Below are 25644 nucleotides of genomic sequence, written 5' to 3'. Positions count from 1 at the left end.
TAGGGAAATGGACTTGAGTGTGGTGCTCTTTCAGAGTCAGTATAGGCCCAATGTGCTGAATGGCTTCTTTTTGCACTTTTGGAATTCTATGGTTTGAGGACAACACACAATATCTTAGAGGAGAGATCCCCAAATTGTGGGCCACAGAATGGAATTTTGGGATCATAAGCTCAAGACAGCAACGGTGACCATGAAGTTCCAAACTGTATTTTGACACTGGCAAGGCCCCTTTAAATGTTAATACTTCTTTTGTTTGTGGGTGTGACTTAATTGCCTGATCTCCAAAGCCCAAACGTTGCTACAATCAGAGCCCATAAAAAGGAGGGTCTACATTTTTGTCATGAAAAACCATGAAGTTTTAATCTTTCTCCGCCAATATATATCCCCAAACAACACTCAACCACCATCCCTATGCCCCTATCTAGTCAACAACGCGGCTTCCTATTTTCAAACAGAGGTCACAAAGTCTGTGGCATTAAAATGGAGTTGTATCAGGAAACATTTGGAAAGCACTGTCTTAAACACAGATATTGACCAGGAGACCGGATTTTCACAGTAACTTCATTGCAGTGTTAATGTAAGCCTACTTGTGACATTAATAAAAAAATAAACTTTAATAGATAACATCTGCATTGTTTCACAATTCACTATTGATTTAAAACGAACTCCTTTAAAACTGCAATGTGTACAAACCAATGCTAAAATCTATTGACGGCAAAAATATTTGAAACCAAGGCGTACCCTGAATATTTACACTGTCCTCTGCCATTCATTTTTGTTCTAGCTCTGCGATTCTCAAGCTGAAACTGAAGTTTCTAGTTGTTAGCACCTTTCCATTTACTAGAAACGGTAGGGACACACAGCAATACAGCAAACAGCCCAGGTAAGAGTGGGGGAGTGGATCTCATTTAGTGCACTTTTGCGGATGGCTGTTAGTCAACAGCATTCATACACAATCAAATCGTAACAAACTACCTAGCAGAAGATACATAACTGCTACTTCTCTATGGGGTCCCCTTAGCTCTTAGCAGGCAAGCCACAAAAATTTGTTGTATACCTGCAGGGGTCAGCTTTGACTCAGCAGTAACAGTCACACCACTTCAGAAACCTGTGGTTTTAAGGCCTGCTTGACAGACTTGAGCACACCATTTACGTCAACAATTCACTGCAGTACTGAGGGACTGCTGCATAGTTGGAGGCATTGTCTATTGGATGAGATAGTAAACTGAAGCCCAGTTTGCTCTCCTACTTAATAGCATGATTCAAATGGGAGCAGGGAGCTTGCCTGTGATCTGATCAAACTTGATACCTTCTCAAGCATCATTAAAATAACTTGTTTCTTAATTATCTTGTTGCTGTTTGTGAGGTCTTGTCACGCAGAACTGGCAGCTGCACTTCCCTATGTTATAATGCTGATTCCACTTAAAGTATTTCATTGGCTGAAAATGGCAGTGAACAAGCACTAATTTCCATTATACATTGAAGAAATTGATCAAAATAGATTGTATTAAATGAACTCAAATCTTCTCATGTGACAAATGCAGGTTTTTACAGATTTTTGCAGCAAGCTCCTATTGTTTTCAAGGATTTAAGACTCTCCTCAATGATATCAACGCTGATCTGCTTCAGTGACAAGTCTAAACACAGTCAAACTCCATGCCAGATGAGTTTTGTTTTAGGGACGTAGAAGTATTTTGAAGTAAATGCTCTAGATTTTCCCAGGGGTGGAACAGTAATTAGCACTGCTGCCCGAGTCTCAGGACCCGGATTCAAACCTTGGGTGACAGTCTGCATGGAGTGGGCACGTTCTCCCAGTGTCTGAGGGTTTCCTCCAGGTGTACAGGTTTCCTCCCACAGTCCAAAGATTGTACAGGTGAGGGCAACTGGCCATGCTAAATTGCCCCTTAATGTCCAGGACGTGTAGGTTGGATGTATTAGTCCTGGTAAATGTGTGGGGTCACAGGAATAGGACAGGGGAAGAGAGTCTGGGTAAGGTACTCTGTCAGAGTTGGTGCAGACTCGATGGGTTAAATGCCCTCTTTTGTACCGGAGGGATTCTATGATTGTCCTCGACCAAGGTTCTTCAATTTAAACAAGCTACTGAACTTCAACAGCCTCGAGAGAGAAGAGTGGCAGCATAAACGTTTCATCTGGCGTACATCCGATCTTCGATAAAATTTCTTAAACAATGGCTGTAATTTTTTGACTTCAGGAATCTCGAGATTCTGAGAACTTGGTGCAAATTCCTCCGCCCCAAATTCAAAACATCATAGATATCATATTATAAATTCAAGTTTTAATATTGTTTAATAGATATAAATAAAAAAGGGTACTTCTACAATCTTAAAAAAATGTTGACACCCCAAGACCATTTTTCCACAAGGCTTTGTTGATGCTTATATGTAATTTATGCATGCGTAGAAGTTTTAGTTTCTTCCACAATTAACAGACAGTATGGAAGAAGCCAATATGCATTTTGAAACTAAGCAACATACAATGGAAAACATTATGTTTTGTGTTCAGCAGCAAACACTGGGGGATATGCTAGCTGGTGATGAATCTTGACTGTGTCATTGACATTCAATTTGGAGGATTTAGAATGACAGTTTTCCATTTAATAAAACAAGACTGTTCATTTACCATAAAATGTCACAGCAGGAACTAATATAACTACCGTTAGAGATCTTTTTTCTACAGGTCAGTGAACACCGGACTGCTTTAAGTTACTTTTCCAGTAACAAGTACACTTGGAGGGGGAAAGCAGGAAGGAATAAATATTCATCTTCAATGAGCTTAGCAGTGCATTCAACTGGGTAGTACAATTTTCAGGGGGAGGAAGCAAACTAGATGTTGAAGGATGGATGTATTCTCAATTCCTAATAAAGTCCTAAACTTACAGCACAGCCCATACAAATGTTAACCCTTTTCCAAACTAGGATTTCTGACAGTTTAAAATAAAATGCATCTTCCAAATTGCATTAAACTTGAGCAAATTTAAGTTTACAGAATTTTAATCTTTGTGAACTTGCACAAAACCAATATGGAACAAACAGAACTTTTCATCTCATTTATTAAGCCACTTTGCATAAAGTAAATGAGAAAAAAAACTACCCGTTTTTCTTTTGTCTGGAATCTGGAGAGGCTGAGCAGTAAAATATTCTGAATTTTCACTTTTCCCTATATATGCATTTAGTCTGGGCACCATGACACAATGGACAACACAAACAAACAAACTCAATGCAAGTTGACCAACTTTCTAATTTACCCCATTATGTACGAAAATGAATAATTTTGGCTTCCAGGAGTACTGCTGAAGGCTTGATATGGATTACATTTGCAACTTCTGGAATTTCACACAAGATGAAATACTACCTCATGACAGAGCTTAATTATTTAAAGGTAACATTTTAAATAAAAGTATACTTTACATGTGGGTCTTTAGGTCAAATTTCCTGAAATGCTAATGCGTCATACAAGAACAAAATTAGCAGAAATGATATGGAATGGTACAAGTATGACTCTACAGATGAACTTGAACACCTCCAAAAATAACTGGTGTACTAGTTAAAAATTTTAGAAAAACTTCTCACTACTATAAAAGTACACATCTATAAAAAAAGAGTCAAGCAATGTCCAACTAATTAGCTGGCCAACATAATATATCATAATCACAAGACATTGTAGGATTTAATACTCTTGGAGTTAAAATGTTTATATCGGTTCCAGTGAAGTCATGCCATGCAACCAATTTGTTACCTGTGCAAGCATAAGCAAGGGCATTCAAAAAGACAAGGGGCCCTAAAAACGTCAGAGATACTATAAAAGAAAAACACCATAAAAGAAACTAGTATAAAATGTTTACTTTGGCTCAGCTGTTCTATGTCAAAAAGCCAGCAGTTAGCTGAGTAGTATATTTTATGACAACTGTACTGCAATCTGGGGAAAGCGATTTCCAGGCGCCACTCTCCTGTTTCTAATAAGAACCTAAGAAACAGGAGCTGGAGTAGGCCAAATCGCCCCCTCAAACCTGCTCCAGCTTTTTCAATATTCATTAGATTTCTGCTGAACTGACATCAACTCCACTTTCCCAATCTGTTCCTTGATTTCTTTAGTGCAATTTATCAATTTCTGTCATGACTTATATTCAATGACCGAACATACACAGCCCTCTGGAATAGAAAAATCTAAAGATGCTCAATCCTCCAAGTGAAGAAATTTCTCATCTCAGTGCTGAATAGCCAACCTGTGCCTTTAATGAAAGCCACGTCTCCTAAGTTCTCCAGCAAGGGTGATACAATTCCTCAGCCGTCAAATCCTCAGGATTTTAACTACGTCTGTGAAATCATCTCCCATTTGGCTCATTCTACTCACTCTCTCATCATAGAAGAGCCTTCTTATCCCAAGAATCATTTTAGCAAAGTTACACTGCATTTCTTCTAAGGCACAGAAACCAAAGATGTACGTAGATCACCACATAGTATTTTTATACCCCAACCCCATTATTTCTTGCTGGACCTCTAAGTTTGGGAAAAGAGCAGCCAAATTCCTCTGAATATCAACGTCTTCCGATTTCTAACCTTAAAAAAAAACTACCTACCAAAAGTGGATAATTTCACACTTCTCCACATGCTACTCCATCGACTAAAATTCTCCTCTACTTAAAATATCCTGTAAAGCTTTACAACCTCTGTGTCCTCCTCACAGGGTACAGGTTCAACAGCATGTCTAGTTTTCAACAATACTCCAATATGCGTTTCATAGGAAAATCCTGCCACATTCGTTTCACGCCTTTGACACGTTTTGCTGCACTTTGTAAATAGTGAAGAATTATAGCAAGGAATCACGGCATTGGAAAAAAAAGCAAGAGCCCCAGTTAAAAAGTGGCAACCCCAGGTACAAAGCACAGAAATAGTTTCTTTCAGGAGGGAAAGCAAGAGCAGCTGCTTGCAAGACAAGCGATGAGAAAACCCCAATTTATCTTTATGGACGACACATGGTTTATTGATCAGTAAAATCAGAAACCCACACCAGGACACCATTTGAACTTATTGGTAATTTACGTTGCCTGAATTCTCGTGAAACAAAATGAACTCTGCCAGCTTAAAAACAGCTGAGCTTACATTAGAATCAACTCTCAATTTGAAATTTAGCCAACCCATTAAATACAAGCTGTGATAACACATTTTCACATTACATTAGTCAAATTAGAACACTATGCAAAGTTTTGTTGCAAAATATCTAGTCCTGAAATTTGCCCATGATTGTAATCTTGGAGAGATGCCTCCTCACCACACTTAAAGGTCATATATTCAAATTGTTTTGAAGTTTTATTATTGAATATATATTTTGCCTCATTGGGAGACTATTTAATGTTAAAACTTACGACACGCCATTCATTAGCAATTAACAGTTCCTTTTAATATTAATGAAATCGTCACAAGTTAACCAAATTCAATATAATGCTGAAAGGTATGTTATTTAAATAATTTAACTTCAAATGCTATTAGTAAAACTGGTTACATCAATTAATTATATTTTCAATTATGAAAATACGCATATTATCTTAAAGCAGTAAACTCAGCTGGAATAGATCTTGATATTAAAAAAATAGCTTTAACAAATCTGTATAATAACCCATCCCATACCTTCACACAGTTCATTGTAGAAGTGCGAAAGTATGGTATGGGTTGCCATACAGATTTGGATGGTAACCCAATACAGAGTAAGGGTTTCCAAATGATACACTAGAGAGATCACCAAAGCCATTTTTTTCTGGACTGTGGAAAACAATGAGGAGTCAAGACAGGTTTCTGTCATACATGGGAAATTTATTTTGTTTGTTATCTTTGGTATATCTGAAAGACTTCAAAAACTCACTAAAATTACCTGGTACTCAAAAAATGCCAACTGTCAAAACAGGCTGACCTGTCAAAATCAAACAGCAAGTGTGGACAGAAAATTGATCGTCCAAGAAAGTATAGTTTACAGACAAGAAATGAACACCGAATAATGTCAAAAATGAAAATTTCAGAAGGCCACACCCAACTGCCTACTTAAAAAAAGCAATGCCACTTCTCCCCCCTTCCAAATTCCCTTGCATGATACACTAACCAAGAGGATGGACAAACTGTATGCCCAGTTTTCCAAAAGACTACACACAGAAAAATACTTTCTCTGAAGTTGTTCCTGGTCTCTAAGCAATGCAGACAACATCACTGGACAAAATTAACCACAAAGCCAGAACACCTAAAGCATCAAACAGGCTTTGCTGCAGCAGGCAAATTCACCTGAGTAAATAGTTACAAGACAGCACAGATAATTATTAATCTGACATCCATTTTTGTATACAACAACTCGATTGACTTAATAGTTGCGTAGGGAGTGTGGTGGAAGAAATTCAGATTTGGCAGTTCCTGCTTCCAAACGCAATGTGCAATTTATGATACTAAAAAAATTCTAAAGCCATCAAATCACAGAGGACTTCCATTAATAAAGGACTGTTAGGTGGCAAGATTTAGATCACAGACATGTTCACACAGCACTGCCTTCGAAAGAGAGAAACTGGCACAAAGGATCTTACTGCTTCTATACATGGGAACCTACTGATTAATTTATTGCCATTTTCAGCTGTTTTACTCTGGATCAACCTGAATATAAACAAGCCTAACCAGGAGGCTACGGACATCAAGCAAGAAGATACGCTCAGTTTTTGCTACCTTGCAGTGAAGCTCAACAACAACCTGGGATGGAAAATGACCAGTTAAGACAGAAACTAATAAAAATCAGCAAACTTTTCCAAACCATTTAACTTTTGAACTGAAGATTGAAGAACACTGAATCATTTAGAGGCAAAACAATCTGGAGAGTTTTGGATGACCTTTGGATTACAGTCTAGAGTAATGGTGGGCACGTGAAATTTTTGTAAAATGTTCATTTCAATGGTGAATTTGGATATTAAATAGTTTATGCAGTGTGGAAGGTGAGGCTGGCCAGGAGAACATGGATAGTCAGTCCATCCTGGAACTGACACAGGCACTGATCAGGGTTTTGGCAGCAGATGGGCTCAGGAAGTGTTGGAGACAAGTGACGTTCTGGAAAAGGAAGTAGGCGGTCTTTCTGACGTCAAAACCATGGGGTCAGAACATTTAATCTTTTGAGGTGAAAAAAGGAAACTTACTTTGTTTATTTTAATGGCCCTTTTCTTTTTTCACATGATTTGTACTCAGTTTAGATTGGCTTTGTTGTACTCTGCTGCCAGAATGACTCTCAACCAAATGTGTTATTTTGCCACATTAATTTAGCAAAACAAATACATTCTCCATAAGAAAACTTACTTCTATGAGGACTGTAATCTGTTTGAAGGTAATGAAAACATTAAGAAAGCCATAATGTACTGGTCATTATAATGAGCATCAACTTTAGAAATAATATTTACCTTTTAAAAGAAATGTATTCCACCACAATTATTTCAACATGTGGTATTTGGTTTCTTTGCATCCTGAAATGCAAACGTAACTCCTTATTTACTGTAGGCCACCTTACTAAATCCATTTCCCAGTCTCTTCTGATGTCTACCTCAGGTAAATGCACAAGTTTCATGAATTTTTGTCACTAAAATTGAATCCATCCAATCAGCTGCCTCTGCCATTTTTCTCCCTTTCCCCAGCCCACCTGGCCCAAATTCCTCTCAAGCTGTCCATCCCCTTCCCAAAACTTGTACCTTGCTTTAGGTTCTGTCCTAGTTCATCATCTTGAGACCCAACTGCTGCTCTCAAAACTTTAATCCGACTGAACTACTGAAAACCCAACTTGTTTTCCTAGATCCCACATATAGCTAACATTGCTAACTGTTCTCTCTCCCTCTCAAACCCTGCCACTCTCTAAAACTACCAGCTCATCTCCAACCTCCCTTTCCTCTCCAAAGTCCCAGTATAAGTTGTCCGCTCTCAAATCCTTACTCTTCTTTCCTTGAATGTTTAATCCCTCCAATTGTTTCTAACCCTGCCACATTATCAAAATACCTCTTATCTAGATCACAAATTATATCCAATGTAAATGTGATAAAGGCCAACTATAGCAACTCAACCTTCTTGACCTGCCTGCAGTCTTTGACATGATCTTCTCCAAACCACACTCCACCATCATCCAGCTGGGTGGGATTGAAAATGTCAGGTTCAATTTTCAGCCAAATAAAACCAGGCTTCTCTTCCCACTTGCACACCTTTAGCTCTGGCATTCCAAGGATCAATCTTGGGACTCTCCTATTTCTCACGTACATTCTGTTCCTCGGTAACAGAGTTCAAAAACACAATGGTTTCCACACATACACTGATGGTATGCAAAACCTTTAACTCATCAACCCCCTTCCTGACCATTCCACTGTCTCTAAATTGTCAGTCTGCTTATCTGACATCCTGTACTGGATGAGAAATTTCATCCAATTAAACACTGGGAAGACTGAAGTCTTTGTCTTTGATTCTCTCTCTTCCCCACCCCCCCCCCCCCCCCCCCACACACACACACACACATTAAACTGTCATTGCCACTAACTCCACCCTGTTGGCCTCCAACAACTGAGGCTGAATGAGATAGTTTGCTACCTCCATATCATACTCAACCCTAGGATGAACTTTCAACCACATATTAAAATTGCTAAACTAACCCTCTCCATTACCTCTTCTGCAACCACTCATTCATGCTTTAGTTATCTTCAGACTTGACTGCACAAACACATCCCAAGGCAGCTTTCCACATTTTATCCTCTGCTACCCATGTCCTAACTCTCACCAAATTGTGTTCACTCATCACCCCTTTCTTGCTGACCTAAACTAATGCCCAACTAAGCACCACCTTAATTGTAAAATTCTCATTCTCGTTTTCCAATTAGTCTGAAGCCTGACCCTCCCCTAACACTGTAATCTCCAGTCAGACAACAATCTACAAGAGTCACTAGCACGCAGGCTGTAATGTGAAGGAGGGGGATTGCAAAGTGACAGCAAAAAAACTGGTTTCAAAAAAATTTCTAGACTAGGTCAAAGGATGTGGGAAATGAAGCCAATTCTAGCATTGCTACTGTTTACACAAACTTCAGATCTGAAACCGTGGTAATCTAAAACTATTTGCTCCATTAATACACAAAATAATGAGGAAGGGCAGTTAAGTGCTAATCCAGGTCAAACCAAGTAGTAGGTATTCTACCAGCACAGATAAAAAAAGCAGTTAAACAGAGAGCTTGATTTCTGCTCATCAGAACTGAACCTAATGCGACCATCCGATCTTTATGAGCTACTTCAAAATCTTACTTAAGGGTCATTAACCATAAACAAAAATTATTTTGTCAAACCCGCTTAAACTATTAATTGAGAATATGAATGGTTTGGTTGAGTGGGCAGGAAAGTGGCGAATTGAATTCAACCCAGAGAAGTGAAAGAGAATGCATTTGGAAAGGACAAATAAAGTTAGGGAAACAATAATTGAGAGGATATTGGGAGAGACAGAGGAAATGAGACACCTCAGAATGCATGTCCATAGGTCTCCAAAAGTGGTAAGACAGGTTGATAGGGTGGAAAAGAAAACATACCGAATCCTTTCCTTTATGGAATATGGAATACAAAAAATACAATGACAGGGCTGTACAAAACATTGTTTAAGCCACAGCTGGAATTTTGTGTACAATTCTGGTCTTCACATAACAGAAGGACACAATTGCTCTGGAGAAGATAACAGAGGAAATTTACAAGAACGTTGCTACCGCGTGAAAACTGCAGCTTTGAGGAAAGATTGGACAGGTGGTCCTCCTTGAAACTCAGGAGACTGAGGCATGAGCTGATTGAGGGTACAAGATTATGAGGCCTAGACAGAGTAGACAAGGATGTCCTCTTTCATCAGGAGAGAAAATTACCTGGGGCACAGATTTATAGCGACTAATAGAAGGATTAGAAGGGACAGAAGGAAAATTTTCTGCACCCAGAGAATGGTGGGTGCTTGGATTCCACCAGTAGAATTTACCGGTGGAGGCAGAAACCCTCTGCTTATTTAAAAAGTACCTTGATCAGCATCTAAAGTGCTGTAACTTGCAAAGCAGCGGAGCGGGTGCAGGAATGAGAATGGGCAGCTAGATTTTTCTTTTCAGCTGCGCATGGACTGAATGGCCTATTTCTATGCTGCAGTCTTTCTATTGTTCTATTAATATTCACGCAATTACAATTTAAAACAAACCAGCTTGATGTGTTTCACCAATCCAACAGACTTGCCAAAGACAAAATAAATCCGTCAAAGTAAACACCTTTCTTTAAAACAAGCATTTCACTAACTACCTGCCTTTAATTGACAAATACTGATCTGTGGCAGTTACTCTTACTGCAACACAAGTCACAAAATTATTTAATTTGCGTCATGAGATGTAATATTTAAATACACATGACAGTACAGTGACACATTAAAAAAACACCAATTTCGAAATAAAGTCAGCATTCAAATGAACTATGAGAGGATTGTTCATCACCTAATACCAACAGTGTTTACTTAAAATCCAATACTACAAATAACAATATCAAAGGACCAAAGATTAACTTGCATTTTCCTAAAATGACATTTACTACATTAGTATCCCCTCTATCCCCGTGGTCCCGTGCATTTACCACGGCTAATCCACCTAACCTAGGCATCTTTGGACTGTGGGAGGAAACCACAGCACCCCGAGGAAACCCATGCAGACACGGAGAAAGCATGCAAACTCCAGACAGTCAGCCAAGACCGGAATCGAACCTAAGTCCCTGGCCTTCTCAGGCAGCAGAGTTAACCACTGCGCCTCCATGCCACGATAAAGGGAAGGCAAAAGAAACCATGGATCAATTTCTCCAACTAAACTTTGAAAACTTTGTTAAAAAAACGTTGGAGATAGTGTATAATCACCAAATTAACTTTCAATAATGCAACATACTGTTTAGCTCAATGACAACAGAGCTATCTTTCATTATTTTTCTCAATCAATACTTCCCCACTGGCTTCAAAAAAAATCTAGTAAAACCTCATTCTGCTTGATCCAATACATATCTTCAGCTACTAAATATTATAGCCAAATAATACCTTTTAAAAAGCCTTAACCAACACGGCATTCAATTCTTGAAAACCACTACTAATGGTTCACAAAACATTTACTGCATGGATATTTTTTAAATGCTCAAAGACTTGACTGAAACTGTTTAGAGTATCATTTGTAAATGAAAAACAGACAATGGGACCAGACAGAAACAACACAATTAACTGTCGCTATCTTCCCCAATCACATCATCTATTATAGTTACCTGTTGCCCGAAATAAGTGATGAGCTAGACTGAGGATTAAATGTTAACTGTCTTCAAATAAACATTCACGTTTGTGTCTATATAAGTTATATTCTGAATAAGCAGAGTCTTATAATGCCTGAGATTTGTGTTAGCATTGTCCATGTTGTTCCTGGATTTTGCCTTTATCATTTGTACAATAGGGAATCTATAATGCAGAATAAGCTGCAAGGCATTTATATAATGGTGCAACAGTACATATGGAATCTCGTTACAGGTTAATCTAAAGAAAGAGAGTCATGGCTGATCAGTCTTTTCTAAAATGTTAGAAATACACAACATCTTAAAAAAAGTAGTCTTCAGACCGTGTAACATGACATATTGGAGTTAAAATTTTGCTAGTAGAGTAACAATTCATTTTTCTTTAGAGGATAATCCAACGAGGCGAGAATCTCAGCACAGGGCCTTCCTTATGGTGACTGCGGGCCTACTTCGACTACCAAGTTCATTGCCATTCAGGCTCTATGCCAAGAGGCCCACAAGATTACCTCCAGTCCAAACTCCAATCTTTCCATCTCAACGTTTATAAGTACTCTGCACAAAAGGTATCAGTTTCCAAAGATGAGGTTTAAAATGAAAGTGACTAAAATTTAAAGGAACATTTATTTTTTGAGGCTAAGACCTAAACATCTGGCTACGTAATTAATTTAGCTAGCGAAAGCAGAAACACTATTGCAATCCTCAGAGCAAACAGAATGCGGTAATTAAAAGAAAAATCACTGCTCCCTCTGCATTAATGTTTATTGGGAAGTTTGCTAATTAGTAGGTGCTATTAAACAAAAATTGACATGCACATCATCTGCACTAAATATGTCCCAAATATTTCAACTGAGATCCTCCCAACTGAAGAATTTCTCAGTTGAAATTTTCATTCAAATTTCAGACAACCTCTGCCTCTATTCGTACCATAATTTTATACCACTCAAAAATTCCAAACGTAGAAATTAAAGAACAGATCAGCTTCTGCAACTAGTAAAACACTAGGTGTAACAAAGTTAAGGGATGTCATAATTCCTAGGAGCACCAAAATTAATCCCTAGTTTCCAACTACACAGGAACATAAAAAGACAAAAAAAAGCACTGACCAGGACTATCGAATGCTAAACTTTCCAAACATTAAATCACTCCATCCAACGCTCGTTCCATATCACTGAGAGTACATAAGCTGTGCTATTAATAAGTACCTTCCATTAAACAGACAGTACTTAAGAACTGAAATATTTATAGTTCCACGAGTTACAGAATGAGCAATTCACCTGAAGCCACTATTCCAGCTTTTCTTCACAGCCCTGGAAGATTTTTCTCTTCGGATAACAATCCGACTCTCTTTTCAAAGCCATAATCGAATTTGTCTCTACCACATTTGCAAGCAATTCCAGAATGTAAAAAGAAACCTGCTGGAAAATCTCAGCAGGTTTCAGGATGACCCTTCGTCAGAGCTGGTTTCTGACTTACAACGTTGGCTCTATTCTCTCTCCGCAGATGCTGTCTGATCTGCTGGGATTTTCCAGCATTTGCTGTGCGTTTCAGATTCCAATATCCACAGTAATTTGCTTTCATCAGTCCAGAACCTAACCATTTGCTGTGCAAAAATATTTTTTGTCACATCACAACTGCTTCTTTTGTTTGATGAAGTTTTGGATTTCATTCATCCTGAGTACCCGAAGTCGTGTGTGATCATGCAAAGGTTATGCCAACTTAAGCATTGGCTTAAAACTATTGTGCATTTCCTTCAAAATTTAGCACATCAAATCACATCTTCCTGCTTGAATCTGCAAGCTTTCATACTGCAAAGAGTATGGAAATGATAGAATCCATTCAAAAAAATTCATTTAATTGTTAGTTGTCTGTTCACAGTTAAGACTGCATCTTTAAGATGAGGGAAATACAAGTTTAGTGACCTCAACTCCATCCTAATTTGCTACTGCAACTGCATTGTTCTTTTTAGCAGAAATACAAGCACCACCTATAGGTTCAAACAAACAAAAGGTGTAAAAAAAAATCAAGGGCAAGAATAGCCATTTGATCCACTGAAGCTTAATTCAGTCACACCCTATATTGAAGCAATGCATAAAGAATGGTCAATGGCCAACTTGTTAACTCTGTTCTCCTCTCCAAAGATGCTGTCTGACTTCAGTATTCCCAGCATTTTCTGTTTTTGTTTCAGATGTCCATCTGCGCTACTTGGTTTTTATACAAGGAGGGCTGGCACAAAATACAAGTACTGTACAGTTATCACACAAAACTGATGAGTCAAACACCTAGTAAACCACATCCTCAGAACTAATGACAGGAAAAAACCCCAATAAATGGCATGTGGTACAGCCCAATTTTGTGGGTTTAATCAGTTGCATCGTTTTAAACAAGAATCTTGTGCAATGCTTTTAAAAGTTTTGATGTAGTGTTATAGAATATGACCTGATACTCGAACTTGGAAGAGTCCTACTTAGGAAAACTCCCTCAAAGAGCACATTAACGTTAAATAAATCTAGCAAGATATTGCGAATTACAGCCAACACTGTTTGGAACCCTCACGCAGCACTTCAAGGTCCATCACCACTTCTCAGGACAGCATTCAACTGGCAACAGCTGTGGCATCGGCAGGTATGCACACTACAAGAATATTTTCAGCTCCAATCGAATGATATACAGTAAAAATGCATAATTAGATGGAGGCACTAAAGTACTGCACTGGACTTTTTTCCAATATACGTAGAGATACCAGTTAACAAAATTCCATAAAGTGCAGGTTATCTGAAGTCTTAACATAAAATTGGTATTGTTTATGTAGCAGCATGTCCCCTGCGGCAAGAAGCTTTGTGCAACTTCCTGCGCTCAAAAACTATCAGGGGTTTCATACCCAATTAACATTTAAAACTTCAAAGATAACTGTCATACATTGCAAAAACTAATCATATGAAAAAAAACGGAACCAGGTTAGGAATTATGACTGATCAAAAGCACCAAATAATCAATCCTTCACCGATTCATTAAAATGGCTGCAGACAAGTACATAATCAGTACAAAAGAGGTAACTAAGATCTGGCACACCCCTTAAGGCAAAAAGACAGAAGTTCTTCTGAACTGAATTTTCACCCTATAACAATAACTGATCAAATACCCCTGTCCTGCATGATCCTAATTTGCTATTAACGTCCAAAGTTCACTTGTCCTGGTTAGTAAATGCAACTACCAACAGTGGAAGCATAAAAGCAAATATCGTAAGATCACTAACGATCACTGTTTGTTTTTTTTTGGGGGGTGGTGTGAAAGTTGATAAAATTTAGGCTTAGCCTACTCTTTAATACTGCACAAAAAATTAGGTTCAATATAGCCACATTCAGGAATACCACTGAACTTGTAAAAGGTGCCACTCTACTTGTATACTGGCCAAAAGAATCATAATGTCGATAAAGCAGTCCAATTCATTTTTCTATGTCATTACATACTGTATTTTCAGCTTTGGCTTATTTGGCGGCACTCTGGCCCGAGTCAAAAATGCTGTGAGTTCAAGACTCAGTTCAGAGTCTTGAGCACAAAAATCTAGGTCACCAAGGAAGTGCTGTACAGTTTGAGGTGTTACTTTTTATGTGCGCCCTTAAACTGAGGCTTTACCTGAGCTCTCAGGTGGTCCTAAAAGATCCAGTGGCACTATTTCAAAGAATAGCATTCACAAAGCCCTGGACAATGTTAATTGTTCAATAAACATCACACAAACATTATCTGGTCATTACCATTGTTGTTTGCATACAAAGTGGCTGCTGCAATGCCTATGCTAGCTGTTGGTCATTAAGCCTTTTAGGACATCCTGAGGTCATGAAAGGCACTAAGTAAATGAAAATCTTTCTTTTTTTTAACTGCACAGCTTCAGGTACTGAGCAAACATGAGGAAAGAAAAACAATTAATAGAAACATTACACCAAAATCCAATCTATTTACTTAGCCCAATTAAATGTCTACTTTAAAATAAATGCCAAATTCCAATCTCTGGATTACAGAATATATTAGAAATTTACAGGGGCCATACACAATTGAGGGCATCACTTGGAGGGTAATGAATAATCCAGCATGTTTTAATAAAACACAAGAATTCTGAAATTCAATACTGGTAAATGGTTCAAGTCCATTATGTGAAATTAAATAAAACTTGACAAGAGGAGAACTAATGGTTGACAAGCATGGAATTCATTTACTTGAGATAAAGCCATTAACTAAAACCTTTTTCTACTGTGGAGGCTCTAGAAACAAACCAAACTAGTTTATTGATTGGGGGCAGGGGGAATTCAATGAAAAATACCTATTCGGACAGTAAACTAACTATAAAGATATATTTCTAACATCAACCGTAAAGCTTCAAGTGTGAGAGCATCTTGCAAAGTACTAGTTGTTCTACTTGATATAAACAAATATTTTGAACAAAAACATTAGGTTTTAATAAATTAATTTACACTGACCAAAGTAACACACATTAAAAGTAAAAAAAGTTTTAAATCTCTATTATTGCCACAATGAGTTGCCAGGAAGAATGGAATGTCTTTCCTGAAGAGCCCAAGTGATAACCTTAACTCTAAAGGATAACATGGCTACTTTTAAAGAGATTTTTTTAAAAAAAGGAAGCCTTAAAAATGCTACAACAATAAACCCCAAAGTGTCCCGGAGTGCCCTCAGAACTCCTACACTTCTTCCCAAAATCGCCAAGAACGTTGCCAACTCTGTCCAAATACAACACTAACCTCCCGAACTGAGAAGTCAACTAAAATGGCGCTGCGAATCGAAAATATAATTTAAACGGAGGTCGCCATGTTGCGTATTTGCAAACACACACAAAGTGGAGGAAAGGAAGGCATCCGGCTCATTGCATAGATAGGTGTTCAGGGACCGGGCCTGTGAGTAGGCAGCGATCTCAGAGGACAAGTGAGGCCGTGAAGAGAAGCACAGACGAGTGTTTAGTCAGTAACACCCCCCCGCCCCCCACCCATACGTATACCTAACCCTACCTTCATGAGGCCCTGTTTGCAAAGTCAAAGGGGGTTGGGGGGAGAAGGGATGGCTCCGAACAGCCAGGATCAGAATCAAATGACAGCAGAACCTCACTTGATTAACAGTGGCCACCACATGCTTAAACATTTACAGCTTCTTTTAACCTTTCTAAAGTTCAGATTCAGCTTCGGGCCTCACTCAGACCCCAGTCAGCAATACGGGAGGATGGGGGGGAGGGGGGTGATGTGAAGCAGGTCATGGTGAGTGGTTTAATCGCAACTACTGCAGTACAAAAAAAACAGCCAGCTCCATACACTCTGTAGGCAAATCTTGGAAATCATAAGGAAACACCAAAAAGGAAGGATGAGGACAAAACTAAAGCCTAACCCAAAACAACCTCCTCCTCATTCCCTCCCCCCCCCTCAAAGTCTATCTCCCTTCAGTGTAATACAATCCCGAGCCGGGCGCCCCCCTCTCTGGGAAGAGGGGCTGCAGGAAAGGCCGAGGGCTGCAAGTAGTGACTGACCAGCACTGGAGGTGGAAAGCGGCCGGGCAGTGGTCGCAGCACAGTAGGTCTCCCCCTTCCTTGCAGCTGTCGCAGGTGTCGTGGTTGGTGGCCCGGCCGCTCCGCCGAGGCTCCTTCTCCAGCTTCTTGGCCTTCTTGTCGCTCTCCTCGCTCTTCGGAGGGGCCAGCAACGCTTGGATTTTCTGCAGGCAAGGCAGGGAAGGAGAGGAATAAAGATCAAACATCATCCCCTTTTGTGTTTTTTGGGAAAGAAAGGGGCAGGAGAAAGCGGCTGTATCAAAGATTAAACCGCAAGGTTTATTTATCCCCTCTCTCTCACTCTAGCCCCTGCAGGCAGAAATAACAAAAGGACGGATGAGAAGAAAGAGGCCATTTGTATAGGAGGAGAGAGATGGTGGGAGATAGATAGAGGGAAAGGTTATTATTATTGCAGCTTTCAATTTCAATCTGGGTTTGCAGATTTGGTTTGGGCCGAGGAGCAAAGGGAGAAGGGGGGGGGGGAAATCTCACCTCCATCAGCCCTCCGGAGGTGTCCAAGTCGTAGACAATCGTCTTGGTCTCCATTTTATCCCACATCCAACACGGCCGCTGTGTATATGTGTGTGTCTTTTTCCCCCCTCTCTTTAAGGTAAAGCAGCCCTGTGATGGAGGAGGAAGCCCCCCGAGTCGTCACCCACAAGAATCCGTCAGGGGAGAAGAAAATGAGGGGTGGGTTCGAATTCCCCCCGAACCCCGCTTGCGGCTTCTTCCCCACCTCCCCTCCACTCCCCGGGCCGATCGATCGAAGGCAGGCGGCTTCAACGTGAAGGGAAACAGCAGCAATAATAATAATAACGACGACGACGACGACAGCAACCGGCAGCAATAATAATAATGGTAAATCCACAAGAATCCGCAGCCACCCCGCTTGCAGTCGACGGGCTCCAGCTCCAACAGCAGCAGCAGTAGCGACGCCAGGCCTCGGCCGCGGCCTAACCGACGTGAAGCCTTCCCTGGGCGACCACCATCACATCGAGCCACTTGCTTTCCCAGCATGAAGCGGACAATCCAGCGGCTGGACGGAGGCGCGGCCCACGGCCGCCAGGCGCTCGGTCCGCCGGCTCTCGGGGCTGCCCGAAGCCCGCCAGCGCAAACACAAACACTCGGGGGAGGCCGGGCCGCCGCTCGCTTCACATTTTTTTTCTGCCTCCAAGTTGGCGCAAACTTTCCACACACATCACAGGCACTACGCAGGCGCCACCGATTGGGGAGCTAGGGGAGGGAGGGGACGCAGAGAGGGGAAGAACGAAGAGGGACCGTCTGCGCAGGTGCCACCGATTGGGGGAGGGGAGGGAAGGAGGTGGGTAAAGGAAGGGACTGCGCAGGCGACAACTGTTGGGGGAGGGAACGCACAGAAGGGAAGAGCGAAAAGGGACCGACTGCGCAGGCGCTGTCGATTGGGGTGAGGAAGGAGGGGAAGCGAAAAGGGACCGACTGCGCAGGCGCCACCGATTGAAGATGGGGATTTGGTGGTGGGGCGGGGGAGGGGGAGGGGGAGGGGGGGACGGGGGGGCGGGGGGGGGCGTGGTAGACTGGCGGGGCGGGGGCGGGGGAGGAGAGGAAAGGGACCGACTGCGCAGGCGCCACCGATTGGGGGCAAATGGCAAAGGGACCGACTGCGCAGGCGCCCAGAGTTCTGACCGCGTTCCCACCGCGCTGGCGCGTGATCTGATGTCCATTGCCTTCTCCCCGCCCCCGCTCCCTCCCCTCTCCCCCTCCCTCCCCTCTCCCCAAAATTGCTCAGCTGCTGAGGTTGCGCACCCCTGATCCCTCCCCGCGTGACGGCCGCTGGGAGGGCTCAACCAATCCGATCCGACTTTCGCGGGCGGAGACGGGAGGGAGGGCAAGCCAATTCAAACCTGCTCACTGCGCATGCGAACCGTTCAACTCCCTCTTCCCCCCGCCTGGCAGTACGCTCCCATACTACGCATGCTTCATGCCGACTTCGCTGTAAACCATGACGTAAGCGGTTCCTGATGTGTCTGGCATGCTGGGAATTGTAGTCAAAGTTCCAAGTGCCTGGAGTGGTCAAATCGTCCAAACTAGAGCCGGGAGAGAACGTTATGATTTGCTATTACCATTTATTGGTCCTATTCATAACAATTTCACTTTTTGAGGAGTTTAATTTGGTGCTCTGCCATCAAGTACTTTTGAGATGGTATCTGAGCAATTTAAGTTTCAGCATATTAGAAATATCCTCATTGTATACTTAATAAGCAGTCCAATAAAAGGCTGCTGTCTGGAATGCAAAGTGATAGCAGTCTTTTTTTTACTGTTTCATTCGAGTTGCACTGAATTAGTCAAGCAGCAAGAGCAGATATTTGACATTACACCAGTGCATGATTCCTTATAATTTCATAAATTCATAAGAGATAGGAGCAGAATTAGGCCATTTGGCCCATTGAGTTCACTGTGCCATTCGATCATGGCTGATATGCTCCTCATCCCCATTTTCCTGCCTTCCCCCTATTATCCTTCAACCCATCACCAATTAAAAATCTGTCTAATTCCTCCTTAAATTTACTCACTGTCCCAGCATCGGCTGCACTTTGGCGAATTCCACAGATTCACAATCCTTTGGGAGAAGTAGTTTCTACCCCTTATCCTAAGAGTAAGACTATTCGACAATGACCCACCAGTGCAACCATGTCTACTTTATCATACTTTTTATCATCTTGTAGACTTCAATTTGATCTCCCCTCATACTTTTCCAGAGAGTACAGGTCTAAACTGTTCATTCTCTTCATACGACAAACCCCTCATCTCTGGAATCAATCTAGTGAACCTCCTTTGAACTGCCTCCAATGCCACTACCTCTTTCCTTAAATAAGGGGACCAAAGCTGTGCACAATACTTAAGGTGCCCCAGCCAATGATTTGTATTGTTGCAAAAATACTTCCTTTCCTTTACATTTTATTCCTTAAGCTATAAATGCCAACATTCCATTTGCCTTATTATCTGCTGCACCTGCTTGCTAGTTTTCTGTGACTCATGAACGAGGACACCCAGACGCCTCTGCACCGGAGCACTCTGAAGTCCCTCCCTATTTAGATAATGATAATGTGGTGCTTCCAGCCGCTGTTACTGAAATCTAACCCCACTCACCATGACAACTCACACTTAAATAATGCCTTTAAGATAGGAAAATATGTCAAAGTGTTTTGCTGGGACATGGTCAGAAAGAAAATTGACACCAAGTCAATGAAGGGGATGAAGAGGATGATAAAAATGTGGTCAAGTGGTATGCGTTAAGGGGGACTCTGAAAGAAAGAGAAATATGTGCAGAGGTTTGGAGCAAATTTGGGCCTAAATGACTGATAGCACAGCTGCCAATATATCCAAAGCTGCCAATGCTTTCACAGTAATCTTCAGCTGGAAGTGCCAAGTTGATAATCCATCTTGGTCTCCTCCAGTGGTTCCCAGCAATTCAGATGCCGGTCTCCAACCAATTCAATTCACTCCAAGTGATATCAAGAAATGGATGGAGGCACTGGATACTGCAAAGACAATGGGCCCTGATAACATTCTGACAATAGTACTGAAGATTTGCTTCAGAAACTGCCACCCTCCTAGCCAAGCTCTTTCAGCACACTTACAACACAGGCACCTACCTGACAATGTAGAAAATTGCCCAGGTATGTCCTGTACACAAAAAGCAGAACAAATCCGATCCGGTCAATTACTGCCCAATCAGTCTACTCTCGATCATCAGTAAAGTGATGGAAGGGGCAATCAACAATGCTATCAAGCAGCACCTGCTCAGCATTAACCTACTCAATAATGTCCAGTTTGGGTTTTGCCATGATTACTCAGCTCCTGATCTCATTATAGTCTTAGTTCAAACAGGGACAAAAGAGATGAATTCCAGAGATGATGTGAAAGTGACAGCCCTTAACATCAAGGCCACATTTGACTGAGTGTGGCATCAAGGAGCCCCAGCAAAACTGAAATTACTGGCTATCAGTGGCAAACTCTCTGCTGGTTGCAATCATACCTGGCACATAGGAAGATTGTTGTGGTTGAGGGAGGGTCAGTCAACTCAGCTTCAGAACATCACTGCAGGAGTCCTTCAGAGTAGTGTCCTGGGCCCAACAATCTTCAGCTGCCTCATTAATGACCTTTCCTCTGTCATAAGGTCAGAAGTGGGGATGTTTGCTGAAGATTGCACAATATTCAGTACCATTTGTGACTCCTCAGATTCTGAAGCACTCTCATGTTCAAATGCAACAAGACCAGGACAATATCCAGGCTTGGTCTGACAAGTGGCAAGTAACATTCGTGCCACACAAATGCCAGGCAATGACCATCACCAATAAGAGACACACTAACCACCGCCCTTTTACATTCAATGGTGTTACCATCACTGAATCTCCCACTGTCAACATCCTTGGGATAACCACTGACCAGAAACACAACTGGACTTGCCACATACACAATGGCTACAAGAACAAATCAGAGGCTAAGAATACTTCAGTGAGCAATTCGCTTCCTGACTCCCCAAGCCTGCCCACCATCTAAAAGGCACAAGTCAGGAATCCCATGGAATACTCCCCACTTGGCTGGATAGCTCCAACAACACTCAAGAAGTTTGACACACTCCAGGACAAAGCAGCCCACTTGATTGGCACCACATCCACAAATACTCACTCCCTCCACCACTGTCACTGAGTAGTAGCAGTGTCTAAAACGGGGAACTGGTGGATGTTGTGGAGATAGGCTGGAGGATAAGCTGGGCAGCACAGTAGTGCAGTAGTTAACACTGCTGCATCACTGCACCAGGGACTCAGGTTTGATTCTAACATTTAGGTGACTGTGTGGAGTTTGCACATTCTCCCAGTGTCTGCGTGGATTTCCTCTGGGTATTTCAGCTTCCTTCCACAGTCCAAAGATGATCAGGTTAGGTGGATTGGCCATGATCCTTCGTGTCCAAAGTTGTATAAGAGGAATTGGCAGGATAAATATGTGGGATTACAGGGATAGTATCTAGATAAGGTGCTCTGTCGGTGCAGACTTGATGGGCTGAATGGCCTTCTTCTGCACTCCAGGGATTCCATGAAAATAGAGCTCCCAAATGATGGAACTGGTATCAAATCATTATTGCACACTGATGCCATCTGCCAACTTTGCATATTTCTGGTGAGTGTTAGCTGTTCGTGCATAAACACCTTCACCACCATTTGGTGCAATTCATTACAGAAGCACAGCAAATATAATTTTGTTCCCTTGATGACGCCTGTAGTATCCAAACAACAATGCTACTGAGCCGAAATTTCACACCCTCTTTCTCTTAATGTAGTTACACAAACTTTTTGCTTCATAATTTTTTATAAAGTGTGAGAGAAAAAAATGTTTGTTAATTGATGGAGAAATACATTTCCAGTGTCATCAATTTGACTTTGCTAAATTCTAAATGCATTACTTTTAGTTTCTTATTTATAAAATACAAACTTGGTACTTTAATACTTCAAAACATTAAGTCAGAGGACAGTTGGGCGTGGGTTCGCTCCTGTTCACAGAATCCCTACAGTGCAGAAGAGGCCATTCAACACATTGAGTCTGCACCAACTGTCTGACAGAGTATCTTACCCAGCCCCTCCCCACCACCACCTCCTGCACCCCCACACCCCCCCTCCCATCCCTGTAATCCTACACATTTGCCATAGCTAATCTATCTAACCTACACATCTTGGGACATTAGGAAGCAATTTAGCATGGCCAATTGGTCCGTAGAAGCTTTTTCAGAGGCTAAGTTTTATGCTGACATTTATGTGAGAGATTTCTCTTTATGAATTGGAGTTCAGCAAAACACAAAGACTCACGGAGACAGTATTCTGATTAAGATGTATCTTTATTTGCCTAGGCCTGGTCAACGACGCTAGAGGGTGTTTTGGGGCAGTTCCAAGCCGCTCTAAATTACATGGGCATCAGCATTACAATTATACTTTTTCCAGAAGTCATTTGCCACCCTACTCTGTTGTTCCTAACCAGATGAGTCAATTATTTTAGTATGAGTCATTTACCTTGGCCAATGACATTCCACTTTCTGGCAATATGAGAATACATTGATCAATAAAGCCTGGAAGTTTTTGCCTACTATCTCCCACCATGCCTTGGGGCAGTGAAAGTTGGCCAAGGTGTACAGAATATTCAAAAATATATGTTTAAACTCTCTATCAGTGATTATATGTGTCTCTATGCAAACAGTACCTTTGTAAAATATACTCCAGTCTTTTTTGTCTGAAACTCTCTCCTCACCGTCTCTTCTGCACTTCTTTGGACTCTGGGTGGAACCTAGAGGAAACCCGCGCAGAAGTGGGGAAAATGTGCAAACTCGACAAGGACTGCCAACCAAGATCGGAATTGAACAAAGGTCCCTGGAACTGTGAGGCAGCAATGCTAACCACCATGCCACCATTATTTCCTGCCTTGTGCATGTCATAAGGTTCAGGTATCAAATTAATACTTGATATGTCCTAGCTCAAAGAAAAGCTGAATTAGTAAGTGAATAATTAATCTAACTATTTCAATACAAAGCCAGGCAATAACAGCTAACAGCTCATAATTCTTGTGCTCCATTCAAGTTACACAATACAACTTGCAAACAAATGATTTGGCTGATTCCTAACAAAACTTTCACTTTTGACACTATTCCTTCATGATTCCCTCCTTCCAAAACTTGCCAAACATTTTTTAAAACAATTATATTGTTCTTGAAAAATATCCCACCGTTAGTTTCTCTAAAATGTTCAAAATGTATAAGGATCCACAATTGTTGGTGTACAGTGGCTGAGAGATGAAGAGCTATGAATTTGATGTACAGTCTCAGGTACAACTGGCTTGGCTCCAAGTTACAGGGTTGTACTTGAGTGAGAACATGTAGACAGAGGGCAAAAAAATGGACAGCTTTTGCCTGAGACCAGAAACTCCAAGGTATGTTATGCAGTTAGCCTAGACTCCAACTTTTGCGTTTGATTTTGGCAATAGGGTGAGCATAAGATGTTTTGCTCCAGGTGTGATGCAATTGACCCACCAGGAAGCTTTAATCAAAACAAACTTTATTTAAGAACACAAGTGGAATATAGCATAAAGAATTAGTGTAACTTTTACCAATTAAAATATTTAGACATGACAAAGTATAATTCTTAATGGGCAATCCCTGTAGTTTCAATTCAAAGCAACATCCCCATAGATATACACCCTTCTTCAGAATTAGTTAGCACAAAAAAAAGCATGATCACATGATGCTAGATTTCCAGCCTTTTAAGACTTCTGGACATAGATCCAGACAGCAGTTTCTGGACTTCAGAGATAGAAAGGGATATCTCCCTCTGCAGCTTTCAAACAGTAACTATATTTTGAATTCTTAGACAAAGATCCATCCTCACATAGCAGAATCTCAGAGAAAGTGACTTATCTCCGAGCAGATATCAATTTCCAAATTCAGAGAGGGGAAAAGAGAGGCACTGCTCTTTCTCAACTCCAAACAATATCTAAACAGCAACTAAGCTTGAATTCTCTATGCAAGCCTAACTCCATTCAGTCACATGTCCCTACCTGTCAATCAATGTGATCATGTTCTATTCTCAAACCCTCCTGGGGAATACTATGAACAGCAGAACAGCATTTGTCCAATTTAAAACAAATATTATAGCAATTCAAACCAATTACCCTGCTGCAGTAACAGTACAGGGTGCTGGTTATAGTCAGAACAGCACTGATAATTACAAAACTGCTAGAACAGATCTTACACAAGTAACATGACAAAAACAATTTCTTAAAAGGGTCACATAGGGCAAAGTGATCCACCATTGTTGAACCTACTCAAGATTATGCAGGCACCATCAACATTTGTGCTTTCTGCTCATCACAATGATTGTGACATGTAGCCCAGCGCTAAAACACTGGGAGTGTTATCCTAATCCTGCTCTGCAGCTGCAGATCCAGTTAGAGGTGATCACCTCCTTGGTGAAGCTTGGTCACCTCAGACACTGCTCCAGACTAACTGGAGGCAGGAGAAGTGTTCAGTGAAATCCTTAAGTTGGTATAGCCTTCTATTAAGATCTCCCCCTCCACTCATTCTTTTCACCCTTTGTTCTCCTCCTCCTCATCCCCCTGACTAGTTTTCTCTCCCCGCTACCTGCATTCCATCTCCCTGGCTGGTGCAACACCAGGTTTCAGTCCAACCGATTTATTTGATAGTACACTCACTAGCTTTCGGGTTAGTCCCTTCGTCAGGTGAATGGTGAGTTCTGGCCTCAGACAGAGCATATAAAGCACAGACAGTTTACAGGTTACTGATTAGAATGCGAATCTTTACACCTAACCTGCTGTTCAAGTCTTAAAGTGGCTGACAATGTGAGTGGAAGGAGCACTGATCACAGGTTAAAGAGATGTGTATTGTCTCCAGACAGGACAGTAAGTGAGGTTTTGCAAACCCAGGCAAGTCACGGGGGTTACAGACAGTGCGACATGAACCCAAGATCGCTGTTGAGACTGTCCTCATGTGTGCAGAACTTGGCTATCAGTCTGTGCTCAGCGACTCTGCGCTGTCATGTGTCGTGAAGGCTGCCTTGGAGAATACTTAACCAAAGGTCAGAGGCTGAATGCCCGTGACAACTGAAGTGTTCGTCAACAGGAAGGGAACAGTCTTGCCTGGTGATTGTCGAGCGATGTTCATTCATCCGTTGTCGTAGCGTCTGCATGGTCTCCCCAATGTACCATGCAGCCCAAACAGGATTGCACTCTAACCTCCAG

The 25644-nt window shown here is 41.4% G+C and overlaps 1 protein-coding gene across 2 annotated transcripts in view; it reads right to left on the bottom strand.

Moving 5' to 3' along the window:
- The window catches only part of phf12b (PHD finger protein 12b), a 73195-nt gene extending 55084 nt beyond the window's left edge, over positions 1-18111 (bottom strand). The window contains exons 1-2 of one of the 2 annotated variants that reach the window (XM_080210500.1): positions 17362-18111; positions 16852-17033 (exon numbers count right to left, since the gene is read on the bottom strand). In XM_080210500.1, the coding sequence (XP_080066626.1) occupies positions 16852-17033; positions 17362-17427 (248 nt within the window). In that variant the 5' untranslated portion in view covers positions 17428-18111. The remainder of the gene's footprint in view (positions 1-16851; positions 17034-17361) is intronic. The other variant, XM_080210499.1, reaches the window with a different exon arrangement.
- Between the last annotated feature and the right edge of the window lie 7533 nt (positions 18112-25644).

Source organism: Carcharhinus amblyrhynchos, chromosome 23, assembly GCF_965287045.1.
Source record: "Carcharhinus amblyrhynchos chromosome 23, sCarAmb.v2.hapA, whole genome shotgun sequence".
Lineage (NCBI taxonomy): Eukaryota > Metazoa > Chordata > Chondrichthyes > Carcharhiniformes > Carcharhinidae > Carcharhinus > Carcharhinus amblyrhynchos.
The sequence above is the reverse complement of the archived record's forward strand: the minus strand, read 5'-3'. Positions and strand labels throughout refer to the sequence as shown.